Genomic DNA, 22,994 nt, shown 5'->3' with positions numbered 1-22,994 from the left:
ACAGAAAGAGAATATATTTTTAAATCATCACCATGAGTGGGTTTCACTTCTTTTTTTGAAAAAAAAGCAATTTGAAAATCTGAACTTTAATGGCTTGAATGCTAATTCCATAAATGACAGGATTTAACAATAGGGGAACCATGCTTGTCTGTAGGGATAGGTATATGCGAGCTTGATGAGGTACATGACTCATGTTGAAACGACCCTGGATGATCTCAAATAAGCATCCCACAGAAAAATTAATCACAGACAGTAAATGTGGAGTGCATGTTTGAAGAGCTTTGGCTTGAGATTCCTTAGAAGCAGACAGGCAGACTCTGAGTATACGTACATAGGAAAATAATATCATGACGATCTGAGAACTAGGACAAACAATCATTAATGCTGGTCCTAAAAATCGCAAAATTGTTGTATCAAAGCAAGACAGTTTAACTAATTCAAAATACATACAATACATTTTTTCTATATGCCTTTCACAGAATGACAGTTGGGCAGTTGATAATAAATAAAATGCACAGTAAACACAAGGAACAACCCAGGATAATACAATGGCTGCAGAAACCTTTCTAGGGGACATGAGGAGGTGATAGTGTAATGGGTGACAGATAGCAACATACCGGTCATAGCTCATCACTGCTAAAATAGTAAATTCAACTAAAGCACATGTGATCATACAGTATATCTGTAGTAGACAGAAGGGCAGAGATATTTCGTAATTATGAGATAGCAAATGACTAAGCACAGATGGAAATAAAACTGTACTACCACACACTCCATTAACTGATAAGCTACATATAAACAAATGCATAGGTTCATGAAGACTTTTCTCAGTGCATATGACTACAATAAGAACTAAATTGACCAATAATATCACAATGTACAAAAGAAGGAAACATATGAAGTATAAATATCTGTGATCTTCCAGTTCAGCGTATGCTGTCAAAATGAAGGATGTCACAGCTGATACATTTTCCATGGTCACCTGGATGTAGAGTAAGTGAGGATTTGTTTAAAATTGAGGACTTACATCCTACTGATTCTGAATTCAATCAACATATGGTGTTGAAGAAGCCCCTACATTGAAGAGCTTTTTAATTTATATGCAGTTTACAAGAGAACATAATTTGGAAACAAGCTTGACATTGTACTGATGAGAATGAAATTAGCATGTCATCCTGTTAAATTTGGCTAAGGAGGCCATGCAAATTTTATACTTTTCATTTTTTTTCTTTTTTTTTAACCAATTCTGACTTAAAATTATAAAATGTAATTAGTGTGGTTGCCTTAGGGCAACTACACTATTATTAGTGTGGTTGCCTTAGGGCAACTACACTATTATTATTGCACATATTATTATTATTATTATTAGTGTGGTTGCCTTAGGGCAACTACACTATTATTATTGCACATATTATTAGTGTGGTTGCCTTAGGGCAACTACACTATTATTATTGCACATATTATTATTAGTGTGGTTGCCTTAGGGCAACTACACTATTATTATTGCACATATTATTATTATTCTATCTTTCCACCCATTTTTTGGACCGCTACTCCTCCCAGAGTTTTCGCACCACATACACATGCAATATGTCAAATCGAGCGGCCTGATCGGGAATAGAGCGCTATTACTTTGTGGAAAGATTGGTTGCACGGTTTTTGAAAAATTTGAATTTTTGTGGGCAATTTTTCCCATAGAGAATGAATGGCGGAATGTTCACCTTTGTGATGTCACAATGCTCTGTCTTCTCACCCTTGTGATGTCACAATGCCCTGTCTTCTGGCAGCAGTACTCTGGTCTCTCTCTAGATTTGAACATTCGGCCATTCATCTCTATGGGGAAAAATTGCCCACAAATTGTGCAATGCCTCATTGGACATGGTAGAGAGTCCTTTGTCCATTGGTGGAGATCAGCCTCGCCCCCCTTCCTGATTGGCCGATGTTTGATATTTCATAACTTTTGAACCGTTTGTCATAGAGAACTATGGGTCGCGTCATTGGACTCAGTAAAGACCTAGCAACCGCCTTGAACTCCATAGCAACCCCCTAGCAACATCCTAGCAACCGGCTCTAACCCCATAGCAACGACCTAGCAACCCATAACAACCAGCTAGAAAACGCTAGCAACCATCTAGAATTCCATAGCAACCACCTAGAACACCATAGCAAATGCCTAGCAACACCCTAGCAACCGCCTAAAACTCCATAGCAACCACCTGGCAACATCCTAGCAACCACTTAGAATACCCTAGCAACCACCTAGCAACACCCTAGCAACCACCTGGAACACCATAGCAACCACCTAGCAACACCCTAGCAACAATCTGGAACACCATAACAACTGCCTAGCAACACCCTAGCAACCACATGGAACACCATAGCAACGACCTAGCAACACCCTAGCTACCACCTAGAACTCCATAGCAACCACCTAGCAACACCCTAGCAACCGCCTAGAACTCCATAGCAACCACCTAGCAACACCATAGCAACCGCCTAGAACTCCATAGCAACCACCTAGCAACACCCTAGCAATAACCTAGAACTCCATAGCAACCACCTAGCAACACCCTAGCAATGTCCTAGAACTCCATAGCAACCACCTAGCAACACCATAGCAACTGCCTAGAACTCCATAGCAACCACCTAGCAACACCCTAGCAACCACCTAGCAACACCATAGCAACTGCCTAGAACTCCATAGCAACCACCTAGCAACACCCTAGCAACCACCTAGAACTACATAGCAACCACCTAGCAACACACTAGCAACGGCCTAGAACTCCATAGCAACCACCTAGCAACACCATAGCAACTGCCTAGAACTCCATAGCAACCACCTAGCAACACCCTAGCAACCACCTAGCAACACCATAGCAACCGCCTAGAACTCCATAGCAACCACCTAGCAACAACCTAGCAACCACTTGTAACACCATAACTGCCTAGCAACACCCTAGCAACCACTTGGAACACCATAGCAACCACCTAGCAACAGCCTAGCAACCACCTAGAACTCCATAGCAACCACCTAGCAACACCCTAGCAACGGCCTAGAACTCCTTAGCAACCACCTAGCAACACCATAGCAACCGCCTAAAACTCCATAGCAACCACCTAGCAACACCCTAGCAACCACCTAGCAACACCATAGCAACTGCCTAGAACTCCTTAGCAACCACCTAGCAACACCCTAGCAACCACTTGGAACACCATAACAACTGCCTAGCAACACCCTAGCAACCACTTGGAACACCATAGCAACCACCTAGCAACCCCCAAGCAACCACCTGGAACTCCATAGCAACCACCCAACAACACACTAGCAACAACCTGGAACACCATAGCAAATGCCTAGCAACACCCTAGCAACCAGCTATAACTCCAATGCAACCACCTAACAACACTATAGCAACCACCTAGAACTCCATAGCAACCACCTAGCAATACCCTAGCAACCACCTGGAACACCATAGCAACCATCTAGCAACACCCTAGCAACCACCTGTAACACCATAACAACTGCCTAGCAACACTATAGAAACAACCTAGCAACATGCTAGCAACCACCTAGCAACACCTTAGCAACACCCTAGCAACCACCTATAACTCCATAGCAACCACCTAGCAACACCCTAGCAACCACCTGGAACACCATAGCAACCACCTAGCAACACCCTAGCAACCACCTGTAACACCATAACAACTGCCTAGCAACACTATAGAAACAACCTAGCAACATGCTAACAACCACCTAGAATACCCTAGCAACACCCTAGCAACTGCCTATAACTCCATAGCAAATGCCTAGCAACACCCTAGCAACCGGCTATAACTCCATAGCAACCACCTAGCAACACCCTAGCAACCACCTGGAACACCATAACAACTGCCTAGCAACACCCTAGCAACCGCCTATAACTCCATAGCAACCACCTAGCAACATCCTAGCAGCCACCTAGAATACCCTAGCAACACCCTAGCAACTGCCTATAACTCCATAGCAAATGCCTAGCAACACCCTAGCAACCGGCTATAACTCCATAGCAACCACGTAGCAACACCCTAGCAACCACCTTCAACACCATAACAACTGCCTAGCAACACCCTAGCAACCGCCTAGAATTCCATAGCAACCACCTACCAACCACTTAGCATACCCTAGCAACCACCTAGCAATGCCCTAGCAACCACCTGGAGCTCAATAGCAACCACTTGAAACTCCATAGCAACCACCTAGCACCACCCTAGCGACCGCCTAGAATTCCATGAAACCACTTAGAACTCCATAGAACCACCAAGCAACACCCTAGCAACTGCCTCAGACATCATAGCAACTACCTACCACTGTTCACTCCGTTCAGCACAAAGTCGACTGCGTTGGCGGCAACCACACTTCACAATTTCTGCAGGAATTGTCTCGTTATTATTATTATTATTCCACCCATTTTTTGGACCGCTACTCCTCCCAGAGTTTTCACACCACATACACGTGCCATATGTCAAAATGACCGGCTTCTTTGGGAATCGTGTGCTATTACTTTGTGGAAAGTTTCGCTGCACGGTTTTTGAGAAATATTAATTTTTATGCCCAATTTTTCCCCATAGAGATGAATGGAGAAGGTGACGTCATTCATATGCGAACGGTGAAGTTACAGCATTGGTCGGCTTTGCACACGTGATGCGGTCAGCTCTACGGTCTCAGCAGCCAGGATAGGAAATAGCTGATTGCGGAAGTGAAAGAACGATATTCAAAATTAAAAATTACAAATGAAAACGCTGTCAGCTAGGTATATCAACAAACATATGGCTTAGGCATACCCAGAAGTCCTCAATAATAATAGTATTTCACGAGATATTACGCAAATTCGTTGACGACGTTTCGTCACATGCAGCGTCTTAGAATGCTAGTGCTAACAAACAGTCATGGCTTTAATGCGATAATGAGAGCACTTTCGGTTGACCTAAAAAAACGATATTAAAAAAACAAAAATAGACGTGCTGTTATACCTGGTTAGAAAGCTTATGCTCTCAGCTACTGAATAAACGAATTTTCAAACAAGCCAGACTGTACTGAAAACTGGAACAACGCCGTCAACAGCACGTGTGCAGCAGCTTCAGGTCCGGTCTAACTCCAGAAATTTGGGTCGGCTAACACGTAGTAGGCTATCCTGTGTCTATGAGTTCGTATCTAAGGTAACAGATTAAACTCTGAATTGCAGCACAGTTAAATGTTTTTATTTGAATGGTAAAAATGAGCTGAACTTAACGTAAAACCATAAATCAATCACATTAATCTCCCTAGCCCTGTCTTGCTTTTTAAAATGGAGCGGTTGTGCAGTGCAGATATAACGTTTTTCCAAGACCCTCTGAAGTGGCCAGCTAGCTTTATGATTCGCCGTCACTCGTCACAGCATACCGTGAGTAAATCGCTGATCTCAAGTATTGATGAAGGGTTAATTTAACTCTGAATACGTGTGTTGCAAATGAACTCGTTGCCGTGATGTTATATCATGTATACCATACTATGTCTCTGCTCATGCTACAGAAACTGTTCGCTCCGTTCAGCACAAAGTTGACTTTGTGTTGGCGGCAACCACACTTCACAATTTCTGCAGGAATTGTCTAGTTCATATATTTTATTCTTTCCACCCATTTTTTGGACCGCTACTCCTCCCAGAGTTTTCGCACCACATACACGTGCAATATGTCAAATCGAGCGGCTTGATCGGGAATGGTGTGCTATTACTTTGTGGAAAGATTGGTTGCAAGGTTTTTGAAAAATTTGAATTTTTGTGGGCAATTTTTTCCCATAGGGAATGAATGGCGGAATGTTCACCCTTGTGATGTCACAATGCTCTGTCTTCTCACCCTTGTGATGTCACAATGCTCTGTCTTCTAGCAGCAGTACTCTGGTCTCTCTCTAGATTTGAACATTCTGCCATTCATCTCTATAGGGAAAAATTGCCCACAAATTGTACAATGCCTCATTGGACATGGTAGAGAGTCCTTTGTCCATTGGAGTAGAACAGCCTTGCCCCCCTTCCTGATTGGCCGATGTTTGATATTTCATAACTTTTGAACCGTTTGTCATAGAGAACTATGGGTCGCGTCATTGGACTCAGTAAAGACCTAGCAACCTCCTAGAACTCCATAGCAACCCCCTAGCAACACCCTAGCAACCACCTAAAACACCCTAGCAACAGCCTAGAACTCCATAGCAACCACCTAACAACACACTAGCAACCACCTATAACTCCATAGCAACCGCCTAGCAACACCCTAGCAACCACCTAGAACTCCATAGCAACCACCTAGCAACACCCTAGCAACCGCCTAGAACTCCATAGCAACCACCTAGCAACACCCAAGCAACACCCTAGCAACCACCTAGAACTCCATAGCAACCACCTAGCAACACCCTAGCAACGGCCTAGAACTCCATAGCAACCACCTAGCAACACCCTAGCAACCACCTAGAACTCCATAGCAACCACCTAGCAACACCATAGCAACCACTTAGAATACCCTAACAATCCCCTAGAACACCCCTAGCAACCACCTATAACTCCATAGCAACCACCTAGCAACATCCTAGCAACCACCTAGAAACCCTAGCAACCCCTAGCAACCGCCTAGAACTCACACTAGCAACCCCTAGCAACACCCTAGCAACCCCTAGAACTCCATAGCAACCACCTAGCAACACCCTAGCAACCCTAGCAACTAACCATAGCAACCACCTAGCAACACCCTAGCAACACCCTAGCAACCACCTAGAACTCCATAGCAACCACCTAGCAACACACTAGCAACGCCTAGAACTCCATAGCAACCACCTACAACCCATAGCAACCACCTAGAACTCCATACAACCACCTAGCAACATCCTAGCAACCACTCGAATACCCTAGCAGCCCCTAGCAACACCTAGCAACCACCTAGAATTCCATAGCAACCACCTAGCAACACTAGCAACGCCTAGAACTCCATAGCAACCGCCTAGCAACACCCTAGCAACCGCCTAGAACTCCATAGCAACCACCTATCAACACCCTAGCAACACCACTAGCAACCACCTAGAACTCCATAGCAACCACCTAGCAACACCTAGCAACGGCCTAGAACTCCATAGCAACCACCTAGCAACACCATAGCAACCACCAAACACCCTAGCAACGGCCTAGAAACTCCTAGCAACCACCTAACAACACCTAGCAACCACCTATAACTCCATAGCAACCGCCTAGCAACACCCTAGCAACCACCTAGAACTCCATAGCAACCACCTAGCAACACCTAGCAACTGCCTAGAACTCCATAGCAACACCTAGCAACCCCCTAGCAACACCCTAGCAACCACCTAGAACTCCATAGCAACCACCTAGCAACACCCTAGCAACGGCCTAGAACTCCATAGCAACCACCTAGCAACACCATAGCAACCACTAGAACTCCATAGCAACCACCTAGCAACATCCTAGCAACCACTTCGAATACCCTAGCAACCCCCTAGCAACAGCCTAGCAACCACCTAGAACTCCTAGCAACCACCTAGCAACACCCTAGCAACCACCTAGAACTCCATAGCAACCACCTAGCAACACCCTAGCAACGCCTAGAACTCCATAGCAACCATCTAGCAACACCATAGCAACCACCTAGAACTCCATAGCAACCACCTAGCAAACCTAGCAACCACTTAAATCCCTAGCGAACCCCTAGCAACACCCTAGCAACCACCTAGAACTCCATAGCAACCACCTAGCAACACCCTAGCAACCGCCTAGAACTCCATAGCAACCCCTAGCAACACCCTAGCAACCACCAGAACTCCATAGCAACCACCTAGCAACACCCTAGCAACGCCTAGAATTCCATAGCAACCACCTAGCAACACCATAGCAACTGCCTAGAACTCCATAGCAACCACCTAGCAACACCATAGCAACACCTAGAACTCCATAGCAACCACCTAGCAACATCCTAGCAACCACTTAGAATACCCTAGCAACCCCTAGCAACACCCTAGCAACCACCTAGAATCCATAGCAACCACCTAGCAACACCTAGCAACTACCTAGAACTCCATAGCACACCTAGCACACCTAGCAACCGCCTAGAACTCCATAGCAACCACCTAGCAACACCTAGCAACCGCCTTAGAACTCCATAGCAACCACCTAGCAACACCTTGCAACCACTAGCAACACCCTAGCACCACTGGAACACCATAACACTGCTAGCAACACCCTGCAAACCGCCTATACTCCATAGCAACCACCTAGCAACATCCTAGCAACCACTAGAACCCTAGCAACCCCCAGCACCCCTGGAACTCCATAGCAACCACCCACACACCTAGCAACCACCTGACACCATAGCAAGCCTAGCAACACCCTAGCAACCAGCTATAACTCCATAGCAAATGCCTAGCAACACCCTAGCAACTGCCTATAACTCCATAGCAACCACCTAGCAACATCCTAGCAGGAAACCTAGAATACCCTTGCAACACCCTAGCAACTGCCTATAACTCCATAGCAAATGCCTTGCAACACCCTAGCAACCGCTACAACTCCATAGCAACCACCTAGCAACACCTAGCAACCACTGGAACACCATAACAACTGCCTAGCTACACCCTAGCAACCGCCTAGAACACCATAGCAACCACCTAGCAACATCCTAGCAACCACTTAGCATACCCTAGCAACCACCTAGCAATGCCCTAGCAACCACCTGGAGCTCAATAGCAACCACCTGAAACTCCATAGCAACCACCTAGCACCACCCTAGCGACTGCCTAGAATTCCATGAAACCACTTAGAACTCCATAGAACCACCTAGCAACACCCTAGCAACTGCCTCAGACATCATAGCAACTACCTACCACTGTTCACTCCGTTCAGCACAAAGTCGACTTTGCGTTGGCGGCAACCACACTTCACAATTTCTGCAGGAATTGTCTAGTTCATATATTTTATTCTTTCCACCCATTTTTTGGACCGCTACTCCTCCCAGAGTTTTCACACCACATACACGTGCCATATGTCAAAATGACCGGCTTCTTTGGGAATCGTGTGCTATTACTTTGTGGAAAGTTTCGCTGCACGGTTTTTAAGAAATATTAATTTTTATGCCCAATTTTTCCCCATAGAGATGAATGAAGAAGGTGACGTCATTCATATGCGAACGGTGAAGTTACAGCATTGGTCGGCTTTGCACACGTGATGCGGTCAGCTCTACGGTCTCAGCAGGCAGGATAGGAAATAGCTGATTGCGGAAGTGAAAGAACGATATTCAAAATGAAAAATTACAAATGAAAACGCTGTCAGCTAGGTATATCAACAAACATATGGCTTAGGCATACCCAGAAGTCCTGAATAATAATAGTATTTCACGAGACATTACGCTAATTCGTTGACGACGTTTCGTCACATGCAGCGTCTTAGAATGCTAGTGCTAACACACAGTGAATGGCTTTCATGCGATAATGAGAGCACTTTCGGTTGACCTAAAAAAACGATATAAATAAACCAACAATATACGTGCTGTTACCGGTAACTATGCTCAGCTACTGAATAACGAATTTAAAGCGACTTGCTATTGCATGTATCTACAAGACAATACGTCTGACATGATGACATAGCTTGGTGAATAAAACTATAAAAAACAAAATAAGTTGTTTACCGGTAGAAGCTTATGCTTTCAGCTATGAATAAGATTCTAACAACCAGACGTACGGAAATGGAACAAGCCGTCATACATGTGACATAGCTTCGGTTGCCTAACTTCCAGAAATTGGTCGCTAACTGAGTAGGAAACTGTTATGCTTCAGTACTGAAGTAAACGATTAAACTGAATTGCAGCACAGTCAAATGTTTTTATTTGAGATGACAATGGTAACTTAACGTAACCATAAATCAATACAATTAACCTAGCTGTTTGCTTTAAATGGAGATGATAGAAATCATAAACACCTATCCTACTCTGCTTTTTAATGAGTTGTGCAGTGCAGATATAACGTTTTCCAAGACCCTCTGAAGTGGCCAGCTAGCTTTATGATTCGCCGTCACTCGTCACAGCATACCGTGAGTAAATCGCTGATCTCAAGTATTGATGAAGGGTTAATTTAGCTCTGAATACGTGTGTTGCAAATGAACTCGTTGCCGTGATGTTATATCATGTATACCATACTATGTCTCTGCTCATGCTACAGAAACTGTTCGCTCCGTTCAGCACAAAGTTGACTTTGTGTTGGCGGCAACCACACTTCACAATTTCTGCAGGAATTGTCTAGTTATTATTATTCTATCTTTCCACCCATTTTTTGGACCGCTACTCCTCCCAGAGTTTTCGCACCACATACACGTGCAATATGTCAAATCGAGCGGCTTGATCGGGAATGGTGTGCTATTACTTTGTGGAAAGATTGGGTGCACGGTTTTTGAAAAATTTGAATTTTTGTGGACAATTTTTCCCAATAGGGAATGAATGGCGGAATGTTCACCCTTGTGATGTCACAATGCTCTGTCTTCTCACCCTTGTGATGTCACAATGCTCTGTGTTCTAGCAGCAGTACTCTAGTCTCTCTCTAGATTTGAACATTCTGCCATTCATCTCTATGGGGAAAAATTGCCCACAAATTGTGCAATGCCTCATTGGACATGGTAGAGAGTCCTCTGTCCATTGGTGTAGATCAGCCTTGCCCCCCTTCCTGATTGGCCGATGTTTGATATTTCATAACTTTTGAACCGTTTGTCATAGAGAACTATGGGTCGCGTCATTGGACTCAGTAAAGACCTAGCAACTGCCTTGAACTCAATAGCAACCCCCTAGCAACGCCATAGCAACCACCTAGCAACACCCTAGCAACCACCTGGGAACACCATAGCAACCACCTAACAACACCCTAGCAACAATCTGGAACACCATAACAACTGCCTAGCAACACCCTAGCAACCACCTGGAACACCAAAGCAACGACCTAGCAACACCCTTGCAACCACCTGGAACACAATAACAACTGCCTAGCAACACCCTAGCAACCACCTATAACTCTATAGCAACCACCTAGCAACACCCTAACAACCACCTGGAACACCATAGCAACCACCTAGGAACACCCTAGAAACAATCTGGAACACCATAACAAATGCCTAGCAACACCCTAGCAACCAAATGGAACACCATAGCAACGACCTATCAACACCCTAGCAACCACCTAGAACTCCATAGCAACCACCTAGCAAGACCCTAGCAACCGCCTAGAACTCCATAGCAACCACCTAGTAACACCATAGCAACCACCTGGAACACCATAACAACTGCTTAGCAACACCCTAGCAACCGCCTAGAACTCCATAGCAACCACCTACCAACCACTTAGCATACCCTAGCAACATCCTAGCAATGCCCTAGCAACCACCTGGAGCTCAATAGCAACCACCTGAAACTCCATAGCAACCACCTAGCACCACCCTAGCGACCACCTAGAACTCCATAGCAACCACCTAGCAACACCCTAGCAACCGCCTTGAACTCCATAGCAACCACCTAGCAACACCCTAGCAACCGCCTAAAACTCCATAGCAGCCACCTAGCAACACCCTAGCAACCACCTAGAACTCCATAGCAACCACGTAGCAACACTCTAGCAACGGCCTGGAACTCCATAGCAACCACCTAGCAACACCCTAGCAACCACCTGTAACACCATAACAACTGCCTAGCAACACTATAGCAACCACCTAGCAAAATCCTAGCAACCGGCTATAACTCCATAGCAACCACCTAGCAACACCCTAGCAACCACCTGGAACACCATAACAACTGCCTAGCAACACCCTAGCAACCGCCTAGAACTCCATAGCAACCACCTCCCAACCACTTAGCATACCCTAGAAACATCCTAGCAATGCCCTAGCAATCACCTGGAGCTCAATAGCAACCACCTGAAACTCCACAGCAACCACCTAGCACCACCCTAGCGACCACCTAGAATTCCATGAAACCACTTAGAACTCCATAGAACCACCTAGCAACTGCCTCAGACATCATAGCAACTACCTACCACTGTTCACTCCGTTCAGCACAAAGTCGACTTTGCGTAGGCGGCAACCACACTTCACAATTTCTGCAGGAATTGTCTAGTTAGTGTGGTTGCCTTAGGGCAACTACACTATTATTATTGCACATATTTATTAGTGTGGTTGCCTTAGGGCAACTACACTATTATTATTGCACATATTTAGTGTGGTTGCCTTAGGGCAACTACACTATTATTATTGCACATATTCTTTATTATTATTAGTGTGGTTGCCTTAGGGCAACTACACTATTATTATTGCACATATTCTTTATTATTATTAGTGTGGTTGCCTTAGGGCAACTACACTATTATTATTGCACATATTATTATTATTAGTGTGGTTGCCTTAGGGCAACTACACTATTATTATTGCACATATTATTATTATTATTAGTGTGGTTGCCTTAGGGCAACTACACTATTATTATTGCACATATTATTATTATTATTCTATCTTTCCACCCATTTTTTGGACCGCTACTCCTCCCAGAGTTTTCGCACCACATACACATGCAATATGTCAAATCGAGCGGCCTGATCGGGAATGGTGTGCTATTACTTTGTGGAAAGATTGGTTGCACGGTTTTTGAAAAATTTGAATTTTTGTGGGCAATTTTTCCCATAGAGAATGAATGGCGGAATGTTCACCTTTGTGATGTCACAATGCTCTGTCTTCTCACCCTTGTGATGTCACAATGCCCTGTGTTCTAGCAGCAGTACTCTGGTCTCTCTCTAGATTTGAACATTCGGCCATTCATCTCTTAGGCAAAAATTGCCCACAAATTGTGCAATGCCTCATTGGACATGGTAGAGAGTCCTTTGTCCATTGGTGGAGATCAGCCTCGCCCCCCTTCCTGATTGGCCGATGTTTGATATTTCATAACTTTTGAACCGTTTGTCATAGAGAACTATGGGTCACGTCATTGGACCTAGCAACCACCTAGAACATCAGAGCAACCCCCTAGCAACACCCTAGCAACCACCTAAAACACCTTAGCAAAGGCCTAGAACTCCATAGCAACCACCTAACAACACACTAGCAACCACCTATAACTCCATAGCAACCGCCTAGCAACACCCTAGCAACCGCCTATAACTCCATAGCAACCACCTAGCAACACCCTAGCAACCGCCTATAACTCCATAGCAACCACCTAGCAACACCCTAGCAACACCCTAGCAACCACCTAGAACTCCATAGCAACCACCTAGCAACACCCTAGCAACCACCTAGAACTCCATAGCAACCACCTAGCAACACCCTAGCAACACCCTAGCAACCACCTAGAACTCCATAGCAACCACCTAGCAACACCCTAGCAACGGCCAAGAACTCCATAGCAACCACCTTCAACACCATAGCAACCACCTAGAACTCCATAGCAACCACCTAGCAACATCCTAGCAACCACTTCGAATACCCTAGCAACCCCCTAGCAACAGCCTAGCAACCACCTAGAACTCCATAGCAACCACCTTGCAACACCCTAGCAACCGCCTAGAACTCCATAGAAACCGCCTAGCAACACACTAGCAACGGCCTAGAACTCCATAGCAACCACCTAGCAACACCATAGCAACCACCTAAAACACCCTAGCAACGGCCTAGAACTCCATAGCAACCACCTAACAACACACTAGCAACCACCTTTAACTCCATAGCAACCGGCTAGCAACACCCTAGCAACCACCTAGAACTCCATAGCAACCACCTAGCAACACCCTAGTAACTGCCTAGAACTCCATAGCAACCACCTAGCAACCCCCTAGCAACACCCTAGCAACCACCTAGAACTCCATAGCAACCACCTAGCAACACCCTAGCAACGGCCTAGAACTCCATAGCAACCACCTAGCAACACCATAGCAACCACCTAGAACTCCATAGCAACCACCTAGCAACATCCTAGCAACCACTTCGAATACCCTAGCAACCCCCTAGCAACAGCCTAGCAACCACGTATAACTCCATCGCAACCACCTTGCAACACCCTAGCAACCACCTAGAACTCCATAGCAACCACCTAGCAACACCCTAGCAACGGCCTAGAACTCCATAGCAACCATCTAGCAACACCATAGCAACCACCTAGAACTCCATAGCAACCACCTAGCAACACCCTAGCAACCGCCTAGAACTCCAATGCAACCGCCTAGCAACACCCTAGCAACCACCTATTGAACTCCATAGCAACCACCTAGCAACACCCTAGCAACCAGCCTAGAATCCATAGCAACCACCTAGCAACACCATAGCAACCACCTAGAACTCCATAGCAACCACCTAGCAACACTCTAGCAACCACTTGAACTACCCTTGCAACCCCTAGCAACCACCGTAGCAACCCCTAGAACTCCATAGCAACCACCTAGCAAACCCACAACACTACCATAGCAACACCTGCAACGCCATAGAACTCCATAGCAACCACCTAGCAACACCATAGCAACACCTAGAACCATAGCAACACCAGCAACCCCTGCAACACCTAACAATGCACACCTAGCAACCACTGAAACCCATAGCAACACCTAGCAACACCCTAGCAAACCACTAGAACTCCATAGCAACCACCCCTAGCAAACCACTAGCAACCACTTGAACACCTAGCAACCATAGCACACTAGCAACACCCTAGCAACCACTAGAAACTCCATAGCAACCACCTAGCAACACCCTAGCAACCACCTAGAACACCATAGCAACCACCTAGCAACACCCTAGCAACCACTAGGAACACCATGTACACTAGACACCTGACCAACACCTAGCAACCACCTAGAACACCATAGCAACCACCTGTCCAGCAACCACCTAGCAACACTAGCAACCTAGAACTCCTAGCAACCACCTAGCAACACCTAGCAACCCCTAGAACTCCATAGCAACCACCTAGCAACACCTAGCAACACCTGAATCCTAGCAAACAACCTACAACGCCTAGAACTCCATACAACCACCTAGCAACACCTAGCAACCCCTGAAACTCCATAGCAAACCACTAGCAACCCTAGCAAACCCTAGCAACCCTAGCAACACCTAGCAACACCTAGCAACCCCTAGAACTCCATAGCAACACCTAGCAACACCTAGCAACCCTAGAACTCTAGCAACCACCTAGCAACTCTAGCAACCTGAACACCTAGCAACCACCTAGCAACACCTAGCAACCCTAATCCATAGCAACACCTAGCAACCCTAGCAACCACCTAGAACTCCATAGCAACCACTAGCAACACCTAGCAACCCTAGCAACCCTACAACCACCTAGCAACACCTAGAACACCTAGAACTCCTAGCAACCACCTAGCAACACCTAGCAACGCCTAGAACTCCATAGCAACCCCTAGCAACACCCTAGAACCCCTAGCAACACCTAGCAACCACCTAGAACTCCATAGCAACCACTAGCAACACCTAGCAACACCTAGAACTCCATAGCAACCACCTAGCAACACCCTAGCAACCACCTAGAACCCATACAACACCTAGCACACCTAGCACAACCTAGAACCATAGCAACACCTAGCAACACCTAGCAACCTAGAACCCTAGCAACCACCTAGCAACTACCTAGCAACCACTGAACTCCATAGCAACACCTAGACACCTGCACCTCTAACTCCATAGCAACACCTACACACCTAGACAACATAGAACTGCACCATAGCAACCACACCTACAACACACCTAGCAACGGACCTAGAACTCCATAGCAACCAAGCAACACCTAGCAACCACTAGAACCATAGAACCACCTAGCAACTCCTGCAACGCTTCACAACATCCATAGCAAACCGCCTAGAACACTTCTAGCAAACCTGCACTAGAATATATTTAGCAATCCCCTGTAGAACATAGCAATCCCTATGAATCATGAAAACTAGCATACTCGCTTAGCAACCACCTAGGTTAACAATAGGAAACTAGCATCAAGAAACACATACCAATGAAAAATACCATGCAAACGCACTAGTACAAAACACTAGCAACCCTAGAACCATATCATAGAAATAGAACCAACATAGCAACACTAGACTCTGCAACACCTAGAACTAACATCCATAGAACCCTAACCACTAGCACACTGGAACCATACAAACGATCATACAACACCATACAACAGCTAGATCATACCTGTAGCAACACCCTAGCAACTGTAGAACTCCATAGCAACACCTAGCAACAAAGCAACCGACTATAGACATACCCTTGCAACCTACAAACGTAGAATCATACAAACATAACCTAGCAACGGCTATACTCCTAGAAACTAGCAACACCTATCAAACGAATCCATAGCAACTGCTATTCATCTAGCAACGCTAGAAATCATAGCAACATGCAACACCTAGCAACCACTAGACATACCCTAGCAACCACCTAGCAATGCCCTAGCAACCACCTGAGCTCATAGCAACCACCTGAAACTCCATAGCAACACCTAGCACCACCCTAGCGACCGCCTAGAATTCCATGAAAAACCCCTAGAACTCCATAGAACCACTAGCAACACCTAGCAACTGCCTCAGACATCATAGCAACTACCTATCACTGTTCACTCCGTTCAGCACAAAGTCGACTTTGCGTTGGCGGCAACCACACTTCACAATTTCTGCAGGAATTGTCTAGTTAGTGTGGTTGCCTTAGGGCAACTACATTATTATCGCACATATTTATTATTATTATTATTCCACCCATTTTTTGGACCGCTACTCCTCCCAGAGTTTTCACACCACATACACGTGCCATATGTCAAAATGACCGGCTTCTTTGGGAATCGTGTGCTATTACTTTGTGGAAAGTTTCGCTGCACGGTTTTTGAGAAATATTAATTTTTATGCCCAATTTTTCCCATTAGGGATGAATGGAGAAGGTGACGTCATTCATATGCGAACGGTGAAGTTACAGCATTGGTCGGCTTTGCACACGTGATGCGGTCAGCTCTACGGTCTCAGCAGGCAGGATAGGAAATAGCTGATTGCGGAAGTGAAAGAACGATATTCAAAATGAAAAATTACAAATGAAAACGCTGTCAGCTAGGTATATCAACAAACATATGGCTTAGGCATACCCAGAAGTCCTCAATAATAATAGTATTTCACGAGACATTACGCTAATTCGTTGACGACGTTTCGTCACATGCAGCGTCTTAGAATGCTAGTGCTAACAAAACAGTGAACGGCTTTAATGCGATAATGAGAGCACTTTCGGTTGACCTAAAAAAACGATATAAAAAAACCAACAATATACGTGCTGTTATACCTGGTTAGAAAGCTTATGCTCTCAGCTACTGAATAAACGAATTTTCAAACAAGCCAGACTTTGCGTATTTGCATGCTAGTGCTAACAAAGAGCGAATACGTTCTATGACATGATGACATAGCTTTCGGTTGACCTAAAAAAAACGATATTAAAAAAACAAAATAGACGTGCTGTTATACCTGGTTAGAAAGCTTATGCTCTCAGCTACTGAATAAACGAATTTTCAAACAAGCCAGACTTTGCGTGTTTGCATGCTAGTGCTAACAAAGAGCGAATACGTTCTATGACATGATGACATAGCTTTCGGTTGACCTAAAACAATGATATTAAAAAAACAAAAATAGACGTGCTGTTATACCTGGTTAGAAAGCTTATGCTCTCAGCTACTGAATAAACGAATTTTCAAACAAGCCAGACTTTGCGTATTTGCATGCTAGTGCTAACAAAGAGCGAATGCGTTCTATGACATAGCTTTCGGTTGACCTAAAAAAACGATATTCCAAAACCTAAAATAGACGTGCTGTTATACCTGGTTAGAAAGCTTATGCTCTCAGCTACTGAATAAACGAATTTTCAAACAAGCCAGACTTTGCGTATTTGCATGCTAGTGCTAACAAAGAGCGAATACGTTCTATGACATGATGACATAGCTTTCGGTTGACCTAAAAAAAACGATATTAAAAAAACAAAAATAGACGTGCTGTTATACCTGGTTAGAAAGCTTATGCTCTTACCTACTGAATAAACGAGTTCTCAACCAAGCCAGACTGTACTAAAATGTGCTACAACGCCGTCAACAACACGTGTGCAGCAGCTTCTGGTCCGGTCTAACTCCACAAATTTGGGTCGGCTAACATGTAATAGGCTATCCTGTGTCTATGACTTCGTATCTAAGGTAACAGATTAAACTCTGAATTGCAGCACAGTTAAATGTTTTTATTTGAATGGTACAAATGAGCAAAACTTAACGTAAAACCATAAATCAATCGAATTAATCTCCCTAGCCCTGTCTTGCTTTTTAAAATGGAGCGGTTGTGCAGTGCAGATATAACGTTTTTCCAAGACCCTCTGAAGTGGCCAGCTAGCTTTATGATTCGCCGTCACTCGTCACAGCATACCGTGAGTAAATCGCTGATCTCAAGTATTGATGAAGGGTTAATTTAGCTCTGAATACGTGTGTTGCAAATGAACTCGTTGCCGTGATGTTATATCATGTATACCATACTTTGTCTCTGCTCATGCTACAGAAACTGTTCGCTCCGTTCAGCACAAAGTTGACTTAGCGTTGGCGGCAACCACACATCACAATTTCTGCAGGAATTGTCTAGTTAGTGTGGTTGCCTTAGGGCAACTACACTATTATTATTGCACATATTATTATTATTATTATTATTTATTCCGCCCGTTTTTTGGACCGCTACTCCTCCCACAGTTTTCGCGCTACATACACGTACAATATGTCAAATCGAGCGGCTTGATCGGGAATGGTGTGCTATTACTTTTTGGAAAGATTGAGTGGACGGTTTTGGAAAAATTTGAATTTTTGTGGGCAATTTTTCCCATAGAGAATGAATGGCGGAATGTTCACCTTTGTGATGTCACAATGCTCTGTCTTCTCACCCTTGTGATGTCACAATGGTTTCTTCTAGCAGCAGTACTCTGGTCTCTCTCTAGATTTGAACATTCTGCCATTCATCTCTATAGGGAAAAAATTCCCGCAAATTGTGCAATGCCTCATTGGCCATGGTAGAGAGTCCCTTGTCCATTGGTGTAGATCAGCCTCGCCCCCCTTCCTGATTGGCCGATGTTTGATATTTCATAACTTTTGAACCGTTTGTCATAGAGAACTATGGGTGGCGACATTGGACTCAGTAAAGACCTAGCAACCGCCTAGAACTCCAAAGCAACCCCTAGCAACATCCTAGCAACCGACTCTAACTCCATAGCAACAACCTTGCAACACCCTAGCAACCGGCTATTACTCCATAGCAACCACCTAGCAACACCATAGCAACCACCTAGAACTCCATAGCAACCACCTAGCAACACCCTAGCAACCACCTGGAACACCATAGCAACCACCTAGCAACACCCTAGCAACGACCTGGAACACCATAGCAACCAGCTAGCAACACCATAGCACACCATAACTCCATAGCAACCACACATAGAACACCTAGAACCATAGCAACACCTAGCAACACCCTAGCAACCGCCTAGAACCCATAGCAACCACCTAGCAACACCCTAGCAACCACCTAGAACTCCTAGCAACCACTAGCAACACCCTAGCAACCGCCATAGACTCCATAGCAACCACCTAGCAACACCTACAACTAGACTACACCACCTACAAGCAACACCACTAGCAACCACTGAATCCATAGCAACCACCTAGCAACACCCTAGCAACGCCTAGAACCTAGCAAACCACCTAGCAACTAGCCTGCAACTAGAACCCATAGCAACCACCTAACTCCATAGCAACCACCTAGCAACACCTAGCACACCTAGAACACCATAGCAACCACCTAGCAACCCTAGCAACATAGCCAAACCACCCATAGCAACCACCTAGAACTCCATAGCAACCACCTAGCAACACCATAGCAACGCCTAGAACTCCATAGCAACCACCTAGCAACACCCTAGCAACCACCTAGCAACTCCATAGCAACCACCTAGCAACACCTAGCAACCTAGAACCCATAGCAACCACCTAGCAACACCATAGCAACCACCTAGAAAACCCTAGCAACCACCTAGCAACACCATAGCACAGCCTAGAACCCTAGCACCCTACACTGCAAACTAGCAACACCCTAGCAACACCTAGAACTCATAGCAACCACCTAGCAACACCCTAGAGCAAACCTAGCAACCACCTAGAACACCATAGCAACCACCTATAACACCATAGCAACCACCTAGCAACACCCTAGCAACCACTAGAATCCATAGCAACCACCTAGCAACACCTAGCAACCACCTAGAACTCCATAGCAACCACCTAGCAACACCCCCTAGCAACCACCTAGAACTCCATAGCAACCACCTAGCAACACCCTAGCAACGCCTGAACACCATAGCAACCACCTAGCACACCCCTAGCAACCACCTAGAACTCCATAGCAACCACCTAGCAACACCATAGCAACACCTAGAATACCCAGACCCTACACACCCTAGCAACCACCTAAACTCCATAGCAACCACCTGCGAACACCTAGCAACGCATACCCTAGCAACAGACACCCTAGCAACCACCATAAACTCATAGCAACCCTGCAACACCCTAGCAACGCCTAGACTCATAGCAACCACCTAGCAACACCTAGCAACCCCTAGACTCCATAGCAACCACCTAGCAACACCCTAGCAACCACCTAGCAACCCTAAATAGCCACCTAGCAACACCTAGCAACCTAATCCTGGAACACCATAGCAAAACCTAGCTAGCAACACCCTAGCAACCACTAGAACTCCATAGCAACCACCTAGCAACACCCTAGCAACCGCCTAGAATCCATAGCAACCACCTAGCAACACCCTAGCAACCGCCTAGAACTCCAACAACACTAGCAACCCATAGCAACCCTAGAACTCCTACAACCCCTAGCAAACCTAGCAACACCTAGAACCCAATAGCAACCACCTAGCAACACCTAGCAACCACCTAGAACTCCATAGCAACACCTAGCAACACCCTAGCAACGCCTAGAACTCCATAGCAACACCTAGCAACACCCTAGCAACCCTAAACCCATAGCAACCACCTAGCAACACCTAGCAACCACCTAGAACTCATAGCAACACCAGCACACCACTAGCAACCAGACTCCAGCAACACCTACAAACCCTAGCAACCCCTAGAACTCCATAGCAACCACCTAACACCCTAGCAACGGCCTAGAACCCATAGCAACACTAGACAACCTAGCAACACCCTAGCAACCACCTAGCAACACCATAGCAACCCTAGACTCCAGCAACCCCTAGCAAACCATAGAACCACCTAGCAACACCTAGCAACCCTAGAACTAACCCATAACACCTAGAACACCTAGCAACACTGACCCTAGCAACCACCTAGCAACACCCTAGCAACCCTAGAACTCCATAGCAACCACTAGCAACACCCTAGCAACCCCTAGAACCATAGCAACACTAGAACCCTAGCACACCTAGAACTCCATAGCAACACCTGCAAACCATAGCAACCACCTAGAACACCTAGCAACCACCTAGAACACCATAGCAACACCTAGCAACACCTAGCAACCCTAGAACTCCATAGCAACACCTAGCAACACCCTAGCAACACCTAGACAACTACCATAGCACCATAGAACACCTAGCAACATCTAGAATCCATAGAACCCTAGCAACACCTAGCAACCACTAACTCCTAGCAAATCCTAGCAACACCTAGCAACCTAGCAACTCATAGCAACACCTAGCAACACCCTAGCAACCCTAGAACCATAAACCCTAGCAACACCTAGCAACGCCTAGAACCACCATGCAACACCTAGCAACCACCTAGCAACACCCTAGCAACCACTGACCCATAACACCACCTAGCAACACCTAGCACCCCTAGAATCCATAGCAACCACTAGAACACCTAGCAACCACCTAGACTCCATAGCAACCACCTAGCAACACCTAGCAACCCTAATCAAAACCCTAGCAACAGCACCCTAGAACCCATAGCACCACCTACAACCCCTGCAACACCTAGAACTCCATAGCAACCCCTGCCACCCTAGCACCTAGAATCCATAGCAACCACCTAGCAACACCCTAGCAACGCCTAGAACTCCATAGAACCACTAGCAACACCTAGCAACCCCCACAACCCTAGCAACCCCTAGAATCCTAGCAAACACCATAGCAACCACCTAGCAAACTAGCCCTAGAACCCATGCAACACCTAGCAACACCTAGCAACCCAGATCCATAGAACCACTAGCAACCCAGCAACCACTCGAAACCTAGAACCCCTAGCACACCCTAGCAACCACTGAACCCAGAACCACCTAGCAACACCCAGCAACCACTGAACCCATAGCAACCACCAGCAACACCTAGCAACACCTAGAACTCCATAGCAACCACCTAGCAACACCTAGCAACCGCTAGAACTCCATAGCAACCACCTAGAACCCTAGCAACCCTAGAACTCCATAGAACCCTACACACCAGCAACCACCTAACACCATAGCAACCACCAGCAACCCTAGCAACCCGTACACCATAACAACCCTAGCAACACAAGAACAACTAGCAATGCAGCAACCACCTAGCAACACCCTGCAGCAACTCATAGCACCACCTAGCAACATCTTAGCAGCCACCTAGAATACCCTAGCAACACCCTAGCAACTGACTTTAACTCCATAGCAAATGCCTAGCAACACCCTAGCAACCTGCTATAACTCCATAGCAACCACCTAGCAACACCCTAGCAACCACCTGGAACACCATAACAACTGCCTAGCAACACCCTAGCAACCGCCTAGAAATCCATAGCAACCAACTACCAACCACTTAGCATACCCTAGCAACCACCTAGCAACCACCTGGAGCTCAATAGCAACCACCTGAAACTCCATAGCAACCACCTAGCAC

General features: G+C 45.7%; 2 protein-coding genes across 7 annotated transcripts in view; both read right to left on the bottom strand.

Annotated features, from left to right (window-relative positions):
- Nucleotides 1-22,994, bottom strand: part of zfyve28 (zinc finger, FYVE domain containing 28) — a 258,613-nt gene that overhangs the window by 200,078 nt on the left and 35,541 nt on the right. The gene's annotated exons all lie outside the window — the stretch shown is intronic.
- LOC135258538 (olfactory receptor 1496-like) lies at nt 44-1,009 on the bottom strand. Its single transcript, XM_064342003.1, has one exon. The coding sequence runs from the start codon at nt 974-976 to the stop codon at nt 44-46; it is 933 nt and encodes a 310-aa protein (XP_064198073.1). The 5' UTR covers nt 977-1,009.

This window comes from Anguilla rostrata, chromosome 7 (assembly GCF_018555375.3).
Source record: "Anguilla rostrata isolate EN2019 chromosome 7, ASM1855537v3, whole genome shotgun sequence".
Lineage (NCBI taxonomy): Eukaryota > Metazoa > Chordata > Actinopteri > Anguilliformes > Anguillidae > Anguilla > Anguilla rostrata.
The sequence above is the reverse complement of the archived record's forward strand: the minus strand, read 5'-3'. Positions and strand labels throughout refer to the sequence as shown.

Bases quoted from the DNA above. Each gene is read 5' to 3' on its own strand.
- LOC135258538 (XM_064342003.1), bottom strand. From the start codon at position 976: ATGGAAAATGTATCAGCTGTGACATCCTTCATTTTGACAGCATACGCT.